Source organism: Cavia porcellus, unplaced genomic scaffold, assembly GCF_034190915.1.
Source record: "Cavia porcellus strain 051 isolate PalLab524CR breed Dunkin Hartley unplaced genomic scaffold, mCavPor4.1 scaffold_17, whole genome shotgun sequence".
Classification (NCBI taxonomy): domain Eukaryota; kingdom Metazoa; phylum Chordata; class Mammalia; order Rodentia; family Caviidae; genus Cavia; species Cavia porcellus.
The window spans coordinates 50341288-50365817 of NW_026947500.1; the positions used below are offsets into that span (position 1 = coordinate 50341288).

Sequence of the window (24530 nt, forward strand, 5' to 3'; positions counted from 1 at the left end):
TCAAAAAAAAACCCTGACCTGTGTATATTTTTATAAAACTACTTAAATCTGAAGAGGAATGGATCAATACAATGAAGAAGGAGAGTCATATAGGAAGATATATAATCAGTTAGATACATTCATGTATAAATATATTACACTGAAACCCACTATTCTGTATAATTATATGTACTAATAAACAAACAATTCCAATTAGGGCATATGTCTTGGATATTTTAAGTCTTTGTAGTATATCTATGCATATTTATAGGGAAAGGTATCTGTCTACACATAGTTTACAATAATAAGTTAATTGATAACCTACTTGATTTGTGTTAACACTTATGGCAGTGAACTCCAAAACATGGGGACTTTTGAATCAGAAAAATCATGCCTTTCTAATTTCTATGTAAATAAAATTATGCATTTTACCTTGCTTTGGAGCAATTCTCAGTTAGCTTCGATAGCGTGATTTACTTATTCAATCAACAGAGATGGGACAATAGAAATGGAGCAAATTGTGGAAGTTATAGAATTATTTATATATTATTAATATGTGAATTTATCTTGATATAGTTTGACTATATCTTATAGTAGGATGCACAAAATTGCAGAGAATAGAAGTAGAAACGTGGTTCTCATTTATTACATTGTTCATGATGCTACATTTATTTAACATGGAAAAGACAGTGGCAATGTAATGCTGACCTAGTAATATTGTTTCAACTTATTTTTTAATACTTAATTTTTAATCAAGAATTTCTTCCCTTATCTTTAAGCTTCCCTTTAAACTTCCCTTTAAGGTTACAAATAAAGGAGTGGAGAATTGTCAGAGTCAAGGCATTCCTTGTGCCTACACGGCAAAATGATTCCAAGCAAAAAGAAAGCAATGATTTTCTTCCTCCAAAACTGGAAAAGGCCATAAGAAATATCGCTTTTATTCTTTAACTGCAGGAAAATCCACAATACCTGCCAGAATAAATGGCTGAGGTTAATGTCACGTATGTCACAGAATTCATACTCAAGGGGATCACGGATCGGCCTGAGCTTCAAACGCCATGCTTCGTGGTGTTTTTAGTGATCTACGTGGTGACAGTGCTGGGCAACCTGGGCTTGATCACCTTGATCAGGATCGATGCTCGACTCCACACCCCCATGTACTACTTCCTCAGTCACTTGGCCTTCGTGGACCTTTGCTACTCCTCGGCCATCACTCCCAAGATGATGGTGAATTTTGTCGTGGAACACAACACCATTCTGTTCCACGCGTGTGCAGCTCAGCTGGGCTGCTTCCTGACCTTCATGATCACTGAGTGCTTCCTTCTGGCCTCCATGGCCTACGACCGCTATGCTGCCATCTGCAGACCCCTGCATTATTCAACGCTGATGTCAAAGAGAGTCTGCCTCAAACTGGTGGCAGTGCCCTACACGTACAGCTTCCTGGTGGCTCTCTTCCACACCATTGTCACCTTCCGCCTGGTTTACTGTGGCTCCAATGTCATCAATCATTTCTATTGCGACGACCTCCCCCTCTTGGCTCTCTCCTGTTCTGACACACACGTCAAAGAAATTCTCATTTTTGCCTTTGCTGGCTTTGACATGATCTGCTCCTCTTCGATCGTCCTCATCTCCTACCTCTTCATCATCACTGCCATCCTGAGGATCCGTTCCACCCAGGGGAGACGCAAAGCCATTTCTACTTGCGGCTCCCATATGGTGGCTGTCACTATTTTTTACGGCACACTAATCTTTATGTACCTGCAGCCCAAGTCGAACCACTCCTTGGACACAGACAAAATGGCTTCGGTGTTTTACACCGTGGTGATCCCCATGCTAAACCCCCTAATCTATAGTCTGAGGAACAAAGAAGTGAAAGATGCCTCAAAGAAAGTCTTAAAAGTATTAAAAGTAACAAAACAATCCTGTCGAGCTTTATGAAACAAAAGAAGTAAAATAAATTACAGTTTAACCAAAAGTATAACTTTATTATTTATTAGATTTTATTTTTAGACTTTAATATCTTAATAGACTTCAACATTGCCTGCAGGGACCCAAACAGATTATGTAGATTGTGTTCGGATACAGGCACACACAAGCAACACCCAGGTCTATTCTGAGCAAAGGCAGGGGCGTGTTTTATTTGAGGTCTGGACTCTGCAACAACACCATTGGGAGCTTGTTATTTCCCTGATTTGTTTTCCCTGCAGGCTTCTACACCTATACCCCCTTGCTTTGAAAATCTGCTCCCGATACTGGGCAACCAAATGCTTTGGAACATCTTGAGGATTGTACAGGTTAGTATTTATGAGACGCTGAGAACTGTATCAGGTATTTACAGGAGCTTCATTAAGTGTTGGTTATAAAATATTTGTTACACAAAGTTAAATACTAGTTCTTTGGGCTACTAGAGTTTTATCAGTCATTAAGTGACTGAACTAAAGCTTCACTGTGTTTCGTACTATCTGCCGGGCACTTGATCAAAGAGTGCTACTGATTACAGTCAAACACACCTAAACGAGGGCTGGGTTCCATCTATCAGTCCCCATTAGTTGTAAATTGCCTAGACACAGGCAACTAGTAATACAAGAAATTTAAATTAAAATTCAAGGCTATTTGAGTTTTGTTTTCTTAAAAATATGAGTATTAAGAATACAGGGTAATAAATGATTTTAATGTCAGAACTTTACGTACAGTTGGAAATGCATGGCTTATAATAAGTTGTGTTAAAAACGTACAGGGTGGATGCATTTGAGTCTTTGTTCACAGTATGGCATCATTTGTGTCTTGCATACCACAACTTGTAGTTAAAAATTAGCAATTTAATATACTTTTAGAGTTTATATTTATTACTACAGAATTTCAGAAGAAAAATGAAGCTAGTACTTTACTATTATCCTGCCATGTTTCCCTTTTATAAGATTATGATAGCTATCATCATCATTAAGACTGGGTGAGGTGGCCCAGGGACTCTGTTTGCTACACTGTCTGGAGAGCTTATGTTTATAGGTACAGAGGCACATGGCGGTGTCGTGTACCACAATGGTGACAGATAGAAATGTCCATGGCAGGCTACATTTTTTTAATTAATGAAATCTTGGTGGATAACATCTTGACAACTCAGCTCAAAACCATCATTTCTGATTTTTAATTCTTTCCCATTTTTATTCGCATGTTTTCGATGCATAATAAACACATTCATCATGGGGAACAGCAGCCTATGCAATAGCATCTTGATCCTTTTTACTCCCTCTGCCCCCTCATCCCATCCACTCCCATCCCCATGAACATTGGTATTTTGAGTGATTCTCTGCAACTCTCTGCTTCATAGAATCGTTCTTGACAATGATGCTTAGATGCTAAGTGTGTTGGAGTTTGTATGTTGTAATTTGTATATATTTTCAATCTCTTACTAACAATAATCATGTTTTAAGCTTAATCTCATTTTCACAGGGATCTGAGCTTGGAGATTCAAGATTACCAAATAGACATTAAGCCTCCTCCTGTGCAGACACACACCACTGTACACCTGCTCTAAAATTACTCTGGAGGTGATGAAACTCAACTCTCAAAACCAGACCCACATCAAAACACAAAACCAACCCTATGCATTTTGTCCCTAATTGCTTTTACATAAGTATTTGTGTTTCTCAGATTTCTGTGTCTGTATTGAATGGTGTTTGTATCTGTGGATGTAAAACAGAGGATGGTAAAAAGCAAAAACGGAGTAATCAGTTTTATTAAGTTTCAGGATTATGAAAACCATGCCTGATTTCAGAATGAAGCTGCCCAAATTTGAATTTTTCACACTTTGTGATATGTAAAGTTCAACTAAATAAAAAATGAGCAAAATGCTTATCCACTTGGTAGGGTCCAGTGTGAGATTTTAGATAATAACTATGTTCGAACGTCCTGACAGAATGACGTGAACCTAACAGAGAAGGTGAAAGCTGCATTACCATGAGTGACATGAAACATCGCCTGGTGTATTTTCTTGTAAATGATATTCATCTTATTGCATAATTACTTGCTTGCTTTTTTTTTGTATGTAAAACTGATTAGTTACCTAGCTTAAATAAAATTACAACAAGTGGCTTTGAATGCTGATACTGAAAGTTTTATACTTTGTATTAAATGTTGTTTGCTTTAGCTGCAGCTCCTGAGTGAATTACAAGGTCTCAAAAGGAAAAGAATTCCCACTGTAAGATTTCTAAAATATTATACTTTAATGTAAAGAATATCATCTAGCTCAAAATTTCTGCAGTAATGTCAGAAATTAAAACAAAGTAAATATACAGCTGACCTTTATTGTCTATTTGTTGTTTTCGTCTTATTTTAAACACTAAACATTTACCAATTCATGTACTTCTCTTAACCACACTCCATCCCAAGCAAAGATGTAGACAATAGAATCTGAAGAGGATAAGGAATTCATCTGTAACCCATTTTGTGCTACAGAAATTGATAATTTTGAAAATCTGAAAGCATACTTTCACTCCAAAGTCACTTGTTTCAGAGGCATAAGAATTTTAGGAATAGATATGAATGTAAACCCTCGGATGGACTTGTAGGCTTTGTGTGCTTGCCTGCAAGTCTGTCATTTTCCCTCAGATACATTTCTGAAGCATTAGTGTGCTACACATGCATACATTGTTGTTTGTGCTAACTCCTTCAAGTAATATTGTAATCTATGAAGAAGAAGAGCTGTAACTATGTACTTACAGAAGGCTGGAATGCAAATTGGTCTACAAGGGATTTAACTAAGGAGACCAGCTGGTGACATTTTTATGATATCATTAATTATGTAAGTTGAGGGACCCCTAAAGATCACTTTTCCTAAACCTATCAATTAAAGATAAGCAGATTGTCATTCAGAGTTATGACAGGATCTATTCTTGTGTTCTAAGCCAAGGAATTTATGCAAAAGCAAAGGGGACTCAGGGATGTCAAAGTGTAGAAGTAAAATACCCTTAAACCTTACAGGCGCTGGTAAGAATCTTGGTTTGGTAGGTTTGGACCGTCTTAAGTAACATCACAGGAAAACAGATGACAAAGCCACACAGTCCTCCGCATATGTGTGGTGACTTCCTTTCACACTTCCATTTGTCAGGGTAGATAAACAAAAGAGTGGGAGTTTCAAATTTTGTACCAAAATCAGACTTGCATATATTCCTCATAATTTCTTTAACTTCTGAAGAATTTTAATTTACATATCACGCGGGGGTGGCATTTGTGAATGTCTACTTGTATTGGAAAAAAATCTGAACATTTTGTAACTAGCAGTGGGAGATAGTCACTTATGAATTAAGCTTTAAGATTCTTCAAAATTGAACTTAAATATTTGATTCTTCCAGTTGTCAATTCTAGTGTGTTAGTGAATCACATAAACAGCTTTGAATAGTTTCATTCTTTCAATACCCATCTCAACTGAGTATTTTGAAAATTAAGTGAGGCAACCTGGTCAAGGCACCTTGTCTGGTACTTGACCCAAGAAATGCATTCAGTAAAAGAAAATTATGTTTCCTTTCAAACGTGTGAAACTGAGTAAGTTCATGACTATTAATCTAAAACAGAAATGATTTCTTTTTCATGAAGTGTATATCTATTTGAAGATGTTAGTATCACAATACCTTTACAATACATGAATTTAATAGAACTAAACTTTAAAACATTGAAATGAGGTGACACTTTAACTTTTATATTTTCACAATTTTATATCGAGGGGAAGGATCTCATGTTGCTAACTATTTCATAGAACGCTGTTACCCAATTGCCTACCTTGGAAAGAGGAATCCTGATACAATAGCAAGGTCAATGAAGTAAAGGTATGCGCATTTGTGAAGCACCCGTTGGATGCTGAGAACTGAGCAATGTCTTTCACATTCAGAATCTTTTCTAACACTGGAAATTGGGCCAGGAGAAAGGAATTACTGCAGCCTGCTACAGAGGAGGAAGCTGAGGGGCAGAAATGGCTTACCTGTAACAGGTGCTCAGAGGACCAAACACAGAGTGAGAGTTTGCTGCCCAGTGGGTGCAGGGTCAGGGTGGGTGTAGGACAGGCCACTCTCCAAAAGCAAGTCCTCTACTTGATAGGAGGATTGCAGAAAGAGTATGGATATGGGGAAATGCCCAGTTTGTTTTACAAAACACACACATATTAAATGTTGATATATTTTCTAAATGATTGATGTCTAAAATTTGGTATATAAAAACAAGACATGCTTTTATTTAAAAATAATGCTAATTTTACAACATCACACAGATACAGGCTTTATTCGGTTCAAATACAGGCTTTATTCTCCCATACGCTTTCTTAAATTATTGAACATATTATGTAAAACAGGATTTGGATTCATTTGCCTCTCTTCACCTCCATTTTCTTTGCTCTTTTAAAATGCAACAACTGAATATTCACAAAATATCTCTCAAGGGGAAATTCTGAGACTGACACAGCAGAGGAGTCACAGTCAAAGTGAGCACCAGCATCTGAGCGGAAAAGGTGGCTCTGACATTTCCCAGTCTTGCAAATCTACATAAGACAAAGCCCAAAGTCTGCTCATTTTTGCTTAGAGACTCTTTCATTTTTGATGGCCAAACACAACTTTTCGATAATTTCCTTCAGGGCATTTTTGACCTCTCGATTTCTTAAGCTATAGATTAAGGAGTTTAACAGGGGAATCACTACCACATAAAACACAGAGGCAAATTTATCTGTATGCAGAGAATGATTTGAGTTAGGCTGCAGGTACATAAAAATAACAGTCCCTGGGGGCTGGGGATTTAGCTCAGTGGCATAAGTACCTGCCTTGCAAGCAGGCAGTCGTGAGTTCGATCCATTCAATTTCAAAGGAAGGCCTGTGAATCTACACAGGGAGCCCACCAAAAAGCAGCATTTGATGTTATGGAAATGAAGTCAAAAGTCTGATAGTTATGAGCAATGACAGTAAAAGACCCAGCCAGTCAAGCAGAGTGGAGCTTTGTGAATCCGAACCAGCTTCTTTCTCCCCTTTTTATTACATTCAGGCTCACAGCCTATTGGTACATGCTACCTATAAGTAAGGTGTATTTTGTCCTCAGGTTGCCAGTCTATGTACCATTTATCTACAGAAAAACTCAGAAGTATGCATTCTTTTTTTTTTTTTTATTTAAGAGGAAAAAGAGAAAAACACAAAACAAACCAAAGCGGCGTAAGGGTACACGCAATACAGAACTACAAAACAAAACAAAACAAAACAAAACAAAACAAAACAAAAAAACATAACAGTAAGAAATTACCTGCTAGTAGATTACACACTATCTTCTTGAAAATAGTTCCTCAAATCACAGTATCAAAGAACACAAGGTGGACATTCAAACAGGGAGACTGCAAACAGCTGTGTTCAATGTTCCAAAAACATTGATAAAGTCAGCTATTTAACACTCCCAAACACACTTGCTGTTATATCCGTTAGAGCTCTTTTTCTTTTTTTTTTTTCCCTCTCTTTTTTACAACAAAATTTACACATCTTGGATTTTATTACTCCTTAGTGCTTATTACTTTCTTGGGGGGGGGGGAGAATACAGTCAAATATGGCAAAACAAAGCTGTCAGTCAATACCAAGGATAGACATAGCACATGGTGTAGAACAGAGTACAAGTTTATCAACAATGGTTATCAACGTTGTCCCTTGTTTCCTTAAAAAGAATTGTCTACCTTATTAGATATTATAAAGTTGGACAAAACAGTAGAGAACAAGACCAATAAAACTTAGGCATTGTAAACATTACAGGACTTCCAAAGAAGACAATAGTCAAACCAGAATGGGTATCTTAGTGAATCTTATTGTCTTCATGTGTGAATACCGAATAGTTTCCCTAATGTAAATAATGATTCAAATATATAAAAATATGTGGTAATCATGATTCCCCATTAGGTGGCCTTGAAGCCTTATAAAGTTTTCACTCATTAATTAGAAAGGCTTTATTCTGGGCTTCTTGATATGAAAATATTTGAAGCTAGAGTATATGAAGTTTTACCCAAATATTTCAAGGAAAAAGACACTATGGTAACTACTATTAAGTCAGGTTATAAGGTGGTGAAGTACTAGGTTGTTGAAACAGTCATGCTGTGACCTCTATTGTTATATTGTTATGTCCTGTTTTATCTCAATCTCCCCCTTATTGTTTCAAAAAAAATTATTTAGTCATTTCTTATGTTTGTCTTAATTAAAGAAAAAATTCAAAAAAATTAGGATATATAAATAGTAACTCTTTTCGATTTCCTATTAACTTGTTTTGAAGTCCTGTAGTACTCCCACGATCTTGTTTTGACTGATTAGACTCTGTTCCATTCTATATGATAGTATCAAGTTTGAAGACATAGGCAACTACTTTGAAGACAATAAGATTCACTGAGAAGTATGCATTCTTAATCCATATAATTTCAGATGTCACAAACCATGGTCACAAAGTTCAAATGCAAACTTTTTTCTTCAACTTACCTTAAAAACTTGCTACAGCCCAGCTTTTGCTCACTTCTTGACCACATTCGGATAACCTGTGTGAGCCAGGAGAACCTGCCAGCCATGCACTGAAGAAGACATGAGTGTCTAGAGAAGACTTCCACACACCCCATCTCCTCCTGGAGAATCTGGAGTAGGAGAAACAAAGGTGCCTTGCTCACCCCCCTATCCTGGGATCTGATAGCTAACATGGGAGACACCTGGAACCCCACAACCAACTCATTGGGAGGAAGCCAGGAAGATGTCAAGATGAAGGAGCAAAATGTGATCTCTGGCTTCCAGCCCAAACAGAAAAAGCCCAGGAGACATGGACATGGATGAAAGCAGAAGTCACACAGCTGAAATTTCTGAGATGGTGGTAACTAAAGTAAAGAAACTACTTCATGAAACTGTAAAAAAGGAAATGAAAAATATAATAAAATGTTTGCTGAACGTATCTAAAGAAGACTTAAGAAAAAAGAGGTGCATAGAAAAATGAGGGCAATCTTAAATGAACATTATCAAGAAATATTGGAATGTATGAAACAGACTCAAGGAGATAGTCAGGAAATTAAAAACTATAGAAAACCCGGCAAAACTGCTTGAAAGAGACCAACGGTAGACTTTCAGCCCATTAAGACAGGATGGCAGCTAGTGATCATGAACGTTAAAATCTACTAAAAATTACAAGAAACCAGGAAATAACAATTCAACTGATGCAAAACAACACAAAAAAATTTGTTTAAGAATTATTTAAAATCATTTAAGAATTATTTAAAAATTATTTAAGAATGATTAAGAAGACCTCTGTAAAAAAAACAGAGATCACCATAAATGACATAAAAAGACTACTTACAAAAGGAAGAGCAGAAAACTTCCCTAACATGGGAAAAGATTCTGACATTTAGATAAGTGAGGCATATAACACTCCAAATAGCCATAACCAAAATAAATCTACACCCAGATATATAATAATCAACATCTCAGAAATTTAGCACAAGAACAGAAGATTAGAAGCTGTTAGAGAAAAGAAACAGATCACCTATAAAGGAAAACCCATCAGAATCACAGCAGACTTCTCACCGCAGACTATCAAGATAAGAACAGCTGGAAATGAAGTATTTCAGGTCCTGAAAGGAAACAACTTCCAACCCAGATTGAGGTACCCTGCAAAATTTTCTTTCAAAATTGATGGAGAAATCAGATGCTTCCATAAAGAACTACCGAAGGTGTTCATGACCAGAAACCCTACTCTATAAGGAGTACTGAAGGATACTTTAGAGAGAGATAAAAATGACCAGAGTCCCAAGCACAGCAACAAAGTGGGATCACTGAGCAGGGGGTACAACTGAAGTGGCGGGAAATGTAGGGAACCAATGGCAGGAAAAAAGCATGTTAGAGATGAACCAGTGCATGATGGTAACCATTATTGTAGATGGCTTCAATTCCGCCATAAAAATAAACACAGTAGGCAGTGTGGATCAAGAAACAAAATCCATCAACAGTCCGTATATATTTGTTATATATATATATATATATATATATATATAAAACAATTCATAGATTGAAAGTCAAAGGAGAGAAAACAATGTTTCATGTGACAGGGCACCAGAAAAAAGCAGGGTTAACTTGTCCATCAGTTTCAGAATGAAAAAGAAAGTTACACCATTTTAATACAATGCAAAGCTACTCAGCTATAAATAAGGACAATCTTGAGGCTCTTATAGATAAATGGATGCAACCTGAGATCACATTCTTTAGTGAAATGGCTTGAATTCAAAAAGTGAACATCACGTGTCTCTCTAATATAAAAAACTGAAGGAGTTACTGGGATCCAAAATGTACAACAAATACTGTGAAAGTGAAAGTGAAGGAAACATCTAAAATGGGAAGGTGGTAGCCATTATTAATTTCCTATTATTTTATTTCAAAATCCATTATGTTTGTCATTGTTTTGTTTTGACTGGTTTTATTCTGCTTTTCTTGCTTTGATCTTATTATATCTGATGGCATGGGCAGCAATTTTGAAGATAATGAGATATATTATGGTAGCCATGTGGTTTTCCTATTATCTTGTTTTGAAGTCCTGTATCACTTTCATTCTTTTGTTTTGTTTTATTCTGTTCTGTTTTATTTGACTTTATTAGGTCTGCTGCCATGAACAGCTATTTTGCGGACAACAAGAGGCATTATGGTTGCCATTCTTGATTTCCTGTTATCTTGTTTTGAAATCCTATATCACTTCCACAGTTCCATTTTGACTGGATTTCTTGGGCTTTATCTGGTTTGATTTTAATATGTTTGTTGATATGCATAGCTATTTTGAAGACAATGAGAAGCATTATGACAGCCATTATTTATTTCCATTTATCATGTTTTAGGAGCCCTGTACTACTTTCACTGTTTTGTTTTAATTGGCCTTATTCTATTTTATTTTGCTTGGTTTTATTCTTTTAAAAATAAAAACAACCCACTACAATGATCCTCAAAGTCTATATTTACAGATGCTTGACTTATATATAAATGAAATTACAAATTTCTATGCATTCCACCAAAGAAAGGGGAAAAAATGAAGGAAAGTTGTCGTGTAGTAAATCTACCGTATCAAAGACACAAACTTCTTTCTTGATCATAACATTTTTAGAATTTTGATCATCTGTGTGTGTGTGTGTGTGTGTGTGTAGATATATATACTTTTTTTCGTATCAGGAATTGAACTCATGACTTTGTGCTTTCTAAGCAGTCACTTAAGCTGCTGAGCTAAATCCCCGGCCCATAGATTATATGTTTACTTAGACATTGAGGTATGCACTGATTTAAGGAAAATGTGTATGTGTTTAGAGGTTCTTTAATGTCAACATGCTAAAGCTAGGATGGGTGGACTGGCTTTTTGGACTTGTAATGACAAATAACGGTGGGTGGAGGGACAAAGGTGGCATCTCAGAATGCCAGTGGCACTGTGGTTTTAATATTGGTAGAAGGCTAGACCAATTGATTTGCAGTTGAGTTGTCATGATCTGAAGGATTCTATAGTAGTGACTTATGGATTATGAGATTTTTAGTTCAAGACAGAGAATCAGCTGTTATTGCTCAACTGCTGTGTTTAATGTGTGGGAAATTTATAAATTAGTACCATCTGTACAAGATTTAAAACACTTTAAAATTTATGTATTCAGAAAATATGGTGATGGAGAGCAGAATATAATAATAAAATAAACAATGATAGCATTGTCTTTATGAAAAATGCGTAATTTATGAGATGGCAAAAATAAGCCTAAAAGTCTCATTTTAAATGGATGCATCAACACACAAACACAAAATATTAAAACTAATTTAATTCCTTAGAAAATCACAGTGACATGATTCTTTAGGTTTTACACTGTCGTTTTGATAATTTTAAAATGCAGACCCATTGTCCAAGTATTTCACAAATGGTTATTATCCAATTCCCTAAAACAATATAAAAGAGATCAGGAAACTGAAAATATAAGTGTTATAGCCACCATTAGTTAAGTACTTTATTATGTGCTAGAAGTTACAAAATGCCCTTTATATTCACAATGATTAACCTCACTGTAAGCCCAGTGGAATCAACCGTTACTGCTTTCTGCAGACAAGGAAAATTGAAAAGATATATCATCTGACAAACTGCTCTTCATTCAGTGAGAAAAGACTGCATGATCTCTGAATGTTGTGTAGTTACAGATCCCGCAAAGGCCAGGTCCCTGGAGTCACCTCACACCATTACTTCTCACTATGTGTTCTACACATCTGTGTGGCTGAGAAACTACCTTGGATACCAAGTTTGCAAGGAACAACTCTAGTCCTGGTGAATGATCTTATGTTTCTCCATCCCAGTTTCCTCATCTGTAGAAATCAGTAAATGTTCCTTTCTGCTAAACTAAAAGTGAGGTTAATAAGATCGTGTAAGTAAAGGGTATGATCTAATTTCTGGGCAGAAAAAGCCAAAGTGACTAAAGTACCAAACAAAGGTTTGGAGGAACACAATTTTTGTATTCATTTACTCAATAGTTTAAATATTACTTGAAACGTCTATGAATTTCTGAGTCCTGTAAGTTGTAAGCATTTATTTTATTTATGATATTGCAAGGAATGAAAAAGTAGCATACAGTGAAACATTTATTTATCAAAAGTTTAATTATCAAATTTAAAATCCAGGACTCAATTCCAAGTTTAGTAGCAAACAGCAAAAGAGGATTCACGTATCAGGAAGCAGACATCAAGGTGCCACACACATGGAAAAGTTGGTGAAACTGAAGCCAACATAGCAATTAGAAAGCCGTTACGCAGAGTCTACCTCAGAATTACTTCTTTCCAAACATAATCTGGAAAATTGTGCTGCAATTTCATGGACAGCAAAGTGTAAGAATTTGTATCTCTAAAAAGACCCCAAGTCAGCAGAAGGCTGTGTTTCATTAATACATAAGAGCAGTCTATTTAACTGAAACAAAATGTGAAATAGGTCAATATGAGCAGCTTTTACATTTGTTAAGAAATTTAAAAATCAGGAAAGTATTTAAGGTGTGTACTTTGTTTTTAACCTGGTACGTTATTGATGGATCCCTTAAATCTAAAAGTTAGGCTTGGGGACAAAAGAAGGCTGACCACTCTGCCACAGCTTTATATATCTTTGTATATACTATGTTAAGTGCATTTCCATTTGAGAAATGGAAAAACTGGTATAAATTCTTATGGAACAGATAATTATTTCTGTAAGTTGCAACTGAAAAATGAGAGGAGCATAAAATCTTACAGATATCTTCATATCCAAAATGACATTCTACATGACAGTTTGAGAAAAAGTTCATCATACAAAGACAGAAATTGTATGAGGCATGCAGACGGTATTTGAGTGTTAACAATAGGAACTCATAACTGTCTGTTTTTATCTACTAAAGCTGTTTTTTGAAATCTCACAAGCACGGAAGCCCGGCTGCTGCTGGCCACAGCTTTCTTCAGCGCCTCCTTGACCTCCCTGTTCCGGAGGCTGTAGATCAGGGGGTTCAGCATGGGGATGAGCACTGTGTAGAAGACCGAGGCCGCCTTGTCCGTGTCCAGGGAATGGGTAGAGCTGGGCTGCAGGCACATGAAGATGAGGGTCCCGTAGAATATGGTCACCGCCAGCATGTGGGAGCCGCAGGTGGAGAAGGCTATGCACCTTCCCTCAGCCGAGCGCATCCTCAGAATGGCAGAGACAATGAACGCATAGGAGATCAAATGATCAGGACAGAGGCAATGAACGTGACCCCAGCACAGGTCAAAACACAGCTGTCTGGAGTCAGTGTCTGAGCAAGCAAGCCTGAGCAGAGGCATGTCATCACAGTAGAAGAGACTGACGACGTTGGAGCGGCAATAGCAGAGCGGAAGGTCAGGGTGGCATGGAATAATGCAACCACAAAGCTGTAGCCACAGAGGGCAGCTGCAAGCTGCACACAGACAACTGGGGACGTGACGACCATATAGAGCAGAGGGTTACAAATGGCCACGTGTCTGTCATAGCCGTGGAGGCCAATAACAAGCACTCAGCTGTCATGAAGGCCAGGAAACAGCCTAGCTGAGCAGCACAGGCATGAAAGGATATAATATTTTGTTGGTACAAGAAGTTCCCCGGCATTTTGGGAATGATGATGGATGAATAGCAGAAATCCACAAAAGCCAGGTTGCTCAGGAAAAAGTACAAGGGAGTGTTGAGTCTCACATCTGCTCTGGTGATCAGGATCAAACCCAGGTTGCCCATGATCATGAAGATGTAGATGGATAAAAAGGCCTGGAAGAGGGGAATCTTCATGCCCCTCCATGAAGCCAACGAGTAGAAACTTTTGCTTGTAAGCAATTTGTCCAAGCCATGTCTGCAGCGTATTCTATGTTAAATCCTAATACTAGCTCTGATTCACCTTCTGTTAGATCAAACAGGGCTCAATTGGTTTCTGCTAAAGTTGAGATGAATCATATTGTTGCTAGAGGTCATGTAGAGAGAAAGAATCAGGTGGGGTTTTTTTTGTAGTTTCTATTCGGTTAACTAACGAAAATGACCCACTTAGGAGTAGAACTGTGAGGAATCTGATAGCCAGGGTGACTTCTTAGGAGATGGTTTGGATTACTGCTCAGAATGCTCTAATTAGCGCATATTTGGAGTTAGATACTCATCCTGACCGTAAGACGGCATGCACAGTTGATGTTGGTAGAATAAATAAAATGCCTAGGTTTATGTTAATTAATGGATATGGTATGGTGATTGGGATTCATATGGGTAGAGCTAGTGTAAGGGCTAGGATTGGAGCTGTGATAAAGAGGAATACTGATGAGGTGAATGGGTGAAGGGGCTTCATGATGAATAGTTTTAGGACATCTGCAATTGGTTGTAGGATTCCGTAGGACCCAATGATGTTTGGTCCTTTACGTAATTGTATATAGTCAAGGATTTTCTGTTCTGTTAAGGTGAGAAATGCTATGGCTAAAAGAATAGGGATGATTAATAAAAAGAAACTAATTATGAACATAAGTGTTAAGGAGAGGAGTTGAACCTCTGAGTGTAAAGTTGTAAGTCTTATGCAATTTACCAGGCTCTGCCACCTTAACAAACCTGTTTCTTGGGTTGTGATTGGAATAATGATTAGATTTATAGAATATCATCTTTTGGTTATCAAGACATAGTTGGTTTATTGGCCCCATTTATCTAATCTTTTAATAGTAGGAGAAGTCATTAATAGATAGAAACTGACCTGGATTGTTCCAGTCTGAACTCAGATCACATGGCACTACTAATCACTGAACAAATGAAACCTTATTACCTGCTGCACCATTAGGATGTCCTGATCCAAAACCAGGTCACAAACCCCATTGTCAATATGGACTCTAAAACAGGATTGCACCCTTATCCCTAGGTCCATTGATCAAAGATTTTTGGGTCAATTGGTGGTAATAAACTTTGACTTGTAATGTCTAGGTTAGTATCATTCAGAGGACTTGTTATTCTCCGAGGTCACCCCAACTGAAATTATTAATTTAGGTCTTGTGCTTTATGTCCTTGTGGACTTAAGGTGAGTAGAGTAAATTAATAAATTAAAGCCCCATAAAATCTTCTCATCTTATTAGGTCCTCCTAGGCTCTTCACAGGGAGGTCAGGTTCACTAACATAAAGCAAGAGACAGTTAAACCCTCGTTTAGCCATTCATACGAGTCCTTATTTAAAGAACAAGTGGTTATGCTACCTTTGCACCATCATGATACCATGGCTGTTGAACTAACATCACTGGGCAGGCAGTGCCTCTAATACTGGCAATACTAGAGGGGATATTTTTGGTAAACAGGTGGGATTTATGTTTCTGAGTTCCTTTTGCTTTTTTGGTCTTTCCTGAATAGCACTCCTGTGTTGGGTTAACAAATGCTTTTAATAAGAGTATTAATGAGGAGTCTTATTAAGTTGTTAAAGATCAAATGCAGGTTTGATTTAAGCTTGTGCAGGGAGAAGTAATTCTTGTTACTGATATTGACATTATCTCTTCTATATAGTTATAGATTAATCCAATTGTTAATCAGGGGTTCATTTGGTTTTGTTGGAATTCAGGGTTGAGCTTGAATGCTTTCTTAATTGAGGGCTGCTTTTGGGTCAACTATGATGATTTTGTTTGTTACCCACTGTTGAAGGTTGTTTCCTTATTTTAAAGAGCCATCCCTTTTTAAATGAAATTTTAAGCTTTCATTTGAGTAAGGAGTATTTTGGAAGAACTTAAAATTGAACTGAAATTCTTATTTGGATAACCAGCTACCACCAAGCTCAGCTGGCTTTTCACCTCTGCCTCTAAAATCTTCTCTATTTTGCCACATAAATGAGTTTTCTCTGTTAGCTGTTTGGAAATAGCTCAATTGGTTTCGGCGTGGTTGACTTCAGTTCACTTTGCCAGGTTGGTTCTGATTAATTCAGTATACGAAAAGTAGTAGGGGTAGTCTATGCTTTTTCTTTACTGTCTTTATCTTTCATCTTTTCCTTGAGGTACTGTCTCTATAGCACCAGAAGAAAAATTCTATCTCCTATACTCTTTCAGGTAAATGTTTTATTTTGTGATTTTAGAGTAATTGTGTTTGGTAGTTTTGGGGGCTAGAATGGGTTCAAAGTGGTCACTGATAGTTGAAATCTTCCACGTGTAGGCCAGATGCTTTATTTTCTTTCCAAGCACACTTTCCAATATATTTACCTTGTTACAATTTACCTCCTCTCATATGTGTTAATTTTTAGGTTTTTGAAATTTTTGAATATTTGAGGAGGGTGATGGGTGGTGTGTACGTGCTTTATGGCCTAGCTCAGTCAGGCTCTCTATTCTTAATTTTCTACTAAATCCTCCTTAGCTCTTTAGTGTTCATAAAGATTTGCATTGATTGTTCTTTTAATAAGAAAATGTAGCCCATTTCTTCCCACTTCATTGGCTACAACTTGACCTAACATCTTTACATAACATACTTATGCTTACCTTGATTCCATGATTGAGTTTGCTAAAGATGGTGGTATATAGGCTGTATTAGCAACAAGTGGTGAGGTATATCAGGATTTATCAATTATAGAACAGGCTCCTCTAGGTGAATATAAGGCACAACCAAGTCCTTTGAGTTTTAAGCTGTTGCTAGTAGTTCTTGGGCAAAAATTGTTGTTACATGAATTTTTATGTTTATGGCTAAGCATAGTGGGGTGTCTAATCCGTTTGGGTCTTAGCTTTCATGTATTCAGATATATTAAGGTTATTTTCATTTCTGGTTTATGTTTTATCTGGAGTTTTTTACAACTTAGATAAAATGTAATCTTATTCTTTTAATTTTTCTAAAACTTTTTTACATCAAAATTTATTAATTTAGATTAATTGTATGACTGTAGTGGCTGGCATGAAATTTACCAATCCTTAGTAGTTGCATGACTTAGTCAAGCTTTCGTGTATTGCTTTTTAATTTTTATTACTGCTTTCTCCCCTGCAGCTGTGGCAAAGCAAGGTGTTATGAGCTACTTTGTAGTGTGCTTGATACCTGCTCCTTTTGACCTTTATGGTCTAGAAGGCATTCTCACCAGTGTGATGACACTTGCATGTATAATTCTGCTAACAATAAAAAAACAGGACCAAGCCTGTTGTTTATGGAGTTATAAAACTCATCCAGGCATTTTCAGTGCCTTGCTTTGTTTATAAGCTACATCAACTTCATAGGCATCATAAATTATAAAATTTTTAGGATGGGCATAGACGTAGGTGTATAGAGGGAAAGAGAGTGCACTCTATGAATGTGGTAAGTTTTGTGTTGTATTGATGTGACAAGTGGGGAGGGGAATAATATACTATTTTGGGAGCAGACTAATTCTTGTTTGGGGGTTTGGCAGGAGTGAGTATACATTGTATAGGTGTTACAGGCCTATGTAGTAAGTAGCATTTTAATGGAGGGTGAGGGGATTGTTAATAGATAATTGTTACTGAAAATTACATATATGTATGTGTACACATGTGTATACACGTGTACACAGATCGTATAAGGTTATGTCTTTCAAGCATTAAAAGATTCCCCACTGATCTCTCTCCATGTGGAGTAAGGATACTTCATTCATAAGTCCAGATACAACTGAGTTGAATGGAACCATGCATTTGATAGTGATGGTGAGTCACAGCATCCCTGAAAATAAAGATACTAAATTCATGAAATTGCAGTTATGGTCTAGTCTAGTCATTAGTCCATTGAGATGTCTTAGGGGGAATGAATGAGCAGTTTCAGTGTTATGGCCCTGAAGTAAGAACCAGATGTCTCTTAAAGATCATTGTTAGAAACCCCCACATGTTATGGGCCCGGAGCAAGCAGAGGGATGCCTGTCTATTGGGTTGCTGGTTTCACAGAGGATGCTAGATTAAGAGATTGATCATGGGAGAGGGATAGTCATATTGATGAGGACTGATTTGATTTGATGGGGCATGTCTAATGGCATGAGTGTATTATGTAAGATAAAATCACGGTACTCTGGTAATGAATAGGCATATTGTTAAGGAGTTAAAGTGGAGTAGAGATTTGTAACGGTTTATATACATTTATAGTTTACTGTACTTGCTTGATACCGAGGGGGGTAATAATTTAATGTTGATTAAGCATATAATGGTTTATGTCCTTTTTTATACTTACTGGGGATACGCATTAATGCACCATGCACATAGAGGGCATATGAGAAGGTACATTATGTACAATGCACATATGGGGTAATAACACAAAATTAACATGTGCTCATGGTGCCTAGGAATAGAGTAATAAGAATTTCAGTTTGGCGTACTGATGGTGTGACTTTTTGTCTCTTCCTTGAGTTATTGTGTCCTAGGGAAAAAGTATTTCCATTCTTGGTTTACAAGACCAGAGTAATTGCTTATACTACTAGGAATCTTCACTTCAGAATTTTATTCTCTGTTATGTATACTAGTGGGAAAAGAATTAGGATGATGAAGAAATAAGTAATGGATGCTAGCTGGCCAGTTGTGATGTAAGGGTGTTCAACTGGTGGGCCTCCAACTCATGAGAATAAGCAGGTTAGCTACTAACAGCGAAGGGGGCCAAATGTCATGCCCCCTTGCTGCATTGTTTTGATAGGTGTAGGATTGGAAATAAAGCTAAAATTAGGATTGAGAATATGAGAGCTAGAACTCCTCTGAGTTTGTTAGGAATGCAGCCAAGGATTGCGTGTGTGAAAAGAAATTATCACTCTGGTTTAATATGTGGGGGTGTGTTTAGAGGGTTGGCAGGGGTGTGTTGTTTGGGTTGCTGAGGAGGTTGGGTGAGAAGAGAACTAGGGATGAGGGGGCTAATACTGTGAGTAGGAATCCTATGGTATCTTTAATTATGTAGTAAGGGTGGAATGGGATTTTGTGGGAAGCAGAATTAAGTCCTGAAGGGTTGTTTGACCCAGTTTTGTGAAGGAATAGTAGGTACACTATGACTGAAACTGCGATTATGAAGGATAAGATAAAGTAGAAGGCGAAAAGCCACATCAAGGTAGCTGATTCATTTGACAAGTGTACCGACGTAGGAGATTGCTGATAAGAGATTTGTGATTATGGTGGCCCCTCAGAATAATAACTGTCCTCAGGGTAACACATTTCCCCTGAAAGCAGTAACCATGACTGTGAACAGGAGTAGCACTCCGATATTTCAAGTTTCTAAAAATGGGTAAGATCCATAGTAAATACCATCCAATGTGGAGGTAGAGGAAGATGAAAAATATGGCTGCAAGGTTGGCATGCAGATACTGGATTAGTCAGCCATGGTTGACATCTCAGCAGATATGGGGTTGTGTATGCAGTATAGTGTATTGCTAGAAATAGTCCTATGATAATTTGTAGCCCCAGGCAGATTCTTAAGAAGCACATGAACTTTCATCATGCTGAGATATTAGATGGGGCTGGGAGATCAATCAATGAGTGATTGATGATTGTGATTAGTGGGTGTGACTTTCATATGTGGGTCATTTTGTTTCTTTAGTTGAATTACAACAGTGGTTTTTTATACCACTAGTCATGGTTAAATTCCATGTAGGAATCGTGACTTTAAATACTACGCACATTCTTAGCATCTTGTTTGTCATAGGCCTTATGTGCCTATCAGTGAAACCCTCTCCCATTTATGGCGGCTTAACATTGTTAGCAGTGGTATTGGATGTGTACAGATTTTTAGCCAAGGTGGGTCAGTTTTAGGACTCATAGTATTTTCAATCTATCTAGGAGGAATAATAGCCATATTTGGTTACACAACTGCTTTAACTACAAAATTGTGTCCTGAGATGTGAATGTCTAGCATAATTATTTGAAATTCTTTGTTATTAGGATTGATTATAGCATTCTTATTACTGTATTGATGAGATAGTAATGATCAAGTTGAGATTTTAATTGATTACCATAATACAGGAGAATGAATTATTTATGATGATGAAAATGCAGTAGGTTTTCTTGGTGAAGACACTGCCGGTGTAGCTGCTATTTATAGCGATAATTGTTGATTAATATTTATAGCTGGCTGGTCTATGATTGTGGGCATTTTTAGTGCTATTAAAATTACTTGAGGTAATTAGATAACTACAACAGCTGCCAGAGCTATAGAGATAAGAAAAGAAAGGAAGTAAAATTTCATTAAACCTGCCTAATTTGACGTACTAATAGACACTGAAATTTATAAGTTGGAAATGCTTTTTGGAGTTGTTTTTTCAAGTGAACTTAAGTCAGTTATTGTTGATGATAAGTTTTGACTTATTAATAAGCTTTTACAAGGAAGAAGCCAATGCATAAGTAGCCTAATAGTTTAGAAAAGTTAAAGGGCTTTGTTGAATAATTTATGTTTAGATTATAGGCTATTGAGTCAAGTTCTATGGCAATTGTAAAGCCAATAATTGTTACTGTAAGAAGGGAGGTCATTAGGTAGTTTACTTTAGTTATTTGGTAGGCACTTGTAGGTGGAATAGTATTTGAAATGAAAAATTCTGTGAAAATGCTTCTGATTACTAAGCGGTTAATAGAGTTTACCAGCACAGTACTGTTTCCATTAATTAGTGGCGAGAAAACATACCATGGATTTTCTAATAGAACAAAAAATAAAATTTGTGCACTGCAGACGGCTGTTAGAGATGTGGCGATGAAGGTGAGGTTCAGAGCTCAAGTGTTGGTGTAGGATGTGGTGGTAGCTGAGTGGTCAGATTTTCGAAGCAGAAGCCTGTGGGAAATGGCATGCCCATGAGAGCTAAGCTTCGAATAATTAGGGAGGAAGGGGTAATAGGAAGAATTTTGAATAACCCTATTTTTTTAATATCTTGCTCATCATTTAAATTATGAACGATTGAGCCCAAACATACAAAGACTGTAGCCTTGAAAAAGCAGTGGGTGCAAATATGAAGCAAAGCTAGGTATGGTTGGTTAATCCCAATGATTACTATTATTAAGCCTATTTGAGTAGAGGTAGAAAATGCTACAATTTCGTTGATGTCATTTTGTGTGTTAGCACAGAGAGCAGTAAATAGTGTTATGATAGCTCCTAAACATAAAGTACTGGTTTGAATTAGGTAATTGTTTTGTACTAAGGGGGAGAATTGGATTCATAGGAAGATTCCTGCTACTACTATTGTTCTGAAGTGAAGTAATGCTGATAATAGTGTGGGGCATTATTGCTGAAGGGAGTCACGGATGGAGACCAAATTGAACAGATTTTATGGTAGCTGCTAATAATCGTCCAATTAGAGGTAGTAAAGAGATTTTATCTTGCATTACAAACAATTGCTGCAATTCTCATGAATTAATGAGATATGAGAATTAATGAGATATGATATAATGAGTCATGCTGTGGATATTACAAACCCAATGTCTCCAATTCGGTTTTACAAGACTGTTTGGAGTGCTGCTGTATTTATGTCTGTTCACCGTACCATTATCCAATTAGTAAAAAAGATATAACCCCAACTCCTTCTCAACCAATAAAAAGTTGTAAAAGATTATTTGCTGTAACTAGAATCATTATGTTGTAGCTTGGCATAACTGACACCATCTTGACCCCTGCATTTAACTCGTGTCCTGTGGTTGATCCAGGAAAATGGAAAATTATTCAGGGTGTAAGTCCCATGAGAAAAGCAGAATGAGCTGTACCCAAAAGAGAAAAATTAACTTTCTCAACAAAAAAATCAGGTTACAGGTGTCAACCAAAAATTAATGTAAGATTCTAGCTAAATTTTTTCCAACAGGATATCTTTTTGTGATTCTCTGTTTAAAAGCTTTGTAATTTTCCAGTTCAGAGCCACTCGATGAGACTCTGAAATGGGTCCACATAAGTGGTCTCTGAGCTCAGCTAATTAAATTTCAAATTTGTCAATTTGGATGCTTGGATTCCTATATTGTTTATGAACCCACTTAAATTATAGTAATTAGAAATAGTAGCAGATATTTGAAAAATTATCTGAGTGTATGTATCATAAGCAAAATTCTATGATAAATCAGGTCACAAATAAAGCTAGTGATATAAACAATATGGACAAGTAATCTAATTTAAACTTTATGTTTAAATGTAATGTTTGAATTGTTTCAGGTTGACACCACTGCCTCATGATTTAAATTTAGGAACACAGAGGTAGGGATTAAGCTTAATTTTTAAAAAGACAATGAAATGAGTGATTTGACATACATAGGATATGAAATTTTTGTGTATATTAGTTGTAGAGATTAGGATTGGTAATATGAGGGTGGTTAGTGTTATGATAAAGGATGAGATGAATAGGTTGATTACTTGCATTTGGAGTTACACCAATTTTTTGGCTCCTAAGGCCAATGGAATACTTTTATCCTATAAAAATCAAGAAAGCCCTATCTTTTAAGTATGGTATGTGGAATTAGCAGTTCCGACTCACTTTCTTCTAGGTAAATAAAAAGGCTTTATCTTCTAATGATAGATTCACAATCTAATGTTTTTGTTAAACTATAATTACAGTACAGGTTTCTTAAGATGATCTTAGGATTTAGGCTAAGGAGAGCTGGGACTAGTATATGGAGGGTTATTGGGGAGTTTTCTTGGGTAAATGATGGGGTGATATTAGTAATGTGATATGGCAACTTTCCTTGTGTTGAAATAAGTGTGAATAACGTGTACAGGGCTGTTATTAATATGTTAAGACTGGTAAGTGATTGTAGGTTGGATCAGGAGAAAGTAGAAAGGATAATATGTAGTTCTGATTAGATTAATTATAGGGGGAAGGGCCAGGTTAGTTATGCTTGATGGTTGTCATCAAACCGTTATTAGTGGAAGGATGGTTTGCAGCCCTCAAGCCAAGATTATGGTTCGGCTGTGGCATGTTCATAGTTAGAATTTGCTAGACAGAATAGTGAGGAGAGTGTGAGACCATGGGCAATTATTAGGGCTGTTGCCCCTATAAAGCTTAAATGGGTTTGGATTATAACAGCTATGATAACTAGTGCTATGTGACTGAGGAATAAGCAATGAGGGATTTGAAGTCTGTTTGGCATAGGCAAATAGAACTGGTTATGTTCCTGCCTCATAGGGACAGGAGGATAAAGGGGTATGCTATGTAGTTTGTTAAGGGGTCTAGGAGTTATAAAATTCATATTATTCCATAACCCCCTAATTTTACTAAAGTGGTCACTGGTACTATTGAACCTGTGATCACGGCTTCTACATGGGCTTTTGGAAGTCATAGGTGGAGGCTGTAAATTGGTATTTTTACTGTAAATGTTATTGTGTACACTAACCATATTATGTTGCTGTGAGTGTTAGTATGTTGTTATAATTAATAAGAGAAAATTCAGTTAGCTTAAGTGGTTTTGTGATAGATTAGAGTGACTAGGGGTGGGAATGATCCTTTTAATTATAGAATAAGAAATATAGACCTACTTTCATTCATTGTTTGATTACCCCATGAAGTAATGAGATAAGTAGGGTAGGAATTAAGGTTGCTTGAAATAAAATATAAAATATTATTATTTCCGTGGCTGAGAATATTATAATTAGAAAAGTTTGGAGAAAAATGAGTAGGGTGACATGCATTTTTTTTTGTACTTCTGTCTCACTGTCTAAGTGGTGATGGCTAGCGATAATTATTAGGAGAAGGAGTCATGTTGTTAAAACTACTAAGGGAGAGGAGACAGTGAGTTGGAGGAGAAATTTAGGGAGTAGTTTTGTCCTGTGAGGTCAAGTTTATTTACAACTGTCAGGCTAATTAGTGTGATTAGTAGGCTGGGCAGTGTTGTGTTGATTTGTTAGACAGTCAGGCAGTTGGGATGAGTATAATTGTAGGGATAATAATTGCTAGCATTGTAGTAGGTTTAAGTTTTGTACATAATTGATTCCATAAATGTTTGAAGTTATGACTAGGAGTGCTAATCCTATGTATGGCTGCTTCCAGACAGCGAATAGCAGCATGATAACGGGGATAGCAAAAGATACTAGGTAGTGTGAATTAAGTATGACTAGGGCTCCAAAGATAAATGTTGATAGTCTCATACCTTCTAGACATAGGAGGGAGGATATTATGTGGGATCAGTATATTCTTGTACCTAGAAA

General features: G+C 36.8%; 1 protein-coding gene and 1 pseudogene across 1 annotated transcript; one reads left to right on the top strand and one right to left on the bottom strand.

The window, feature by feature from the left end:
• The first annotated feature begins 960 nt into the window (after positions 1-960).
• LOC100718460 (olfactory receptor 8U3) lies at positions 961-1917 on the top strand. The gene has a single exon (XM_023562641.1). The coding sequence runs from the start codon at positions 961-963 to the stop codon at positions 1915-1917; it is 957 nt and encodes a 318-aa protein (XP_023418409.1).
• An 11429-nt stretch (positions 1918-13346) lies between these two features.
• LOC100718180 (olfactory receptor 8U9-like) lies at positions 13347-14265 on the bottom strand (annotated as a pseudogene).
• Between the last annotated feature and the right edge of the window lie 10265 nt (positions 14266-24530).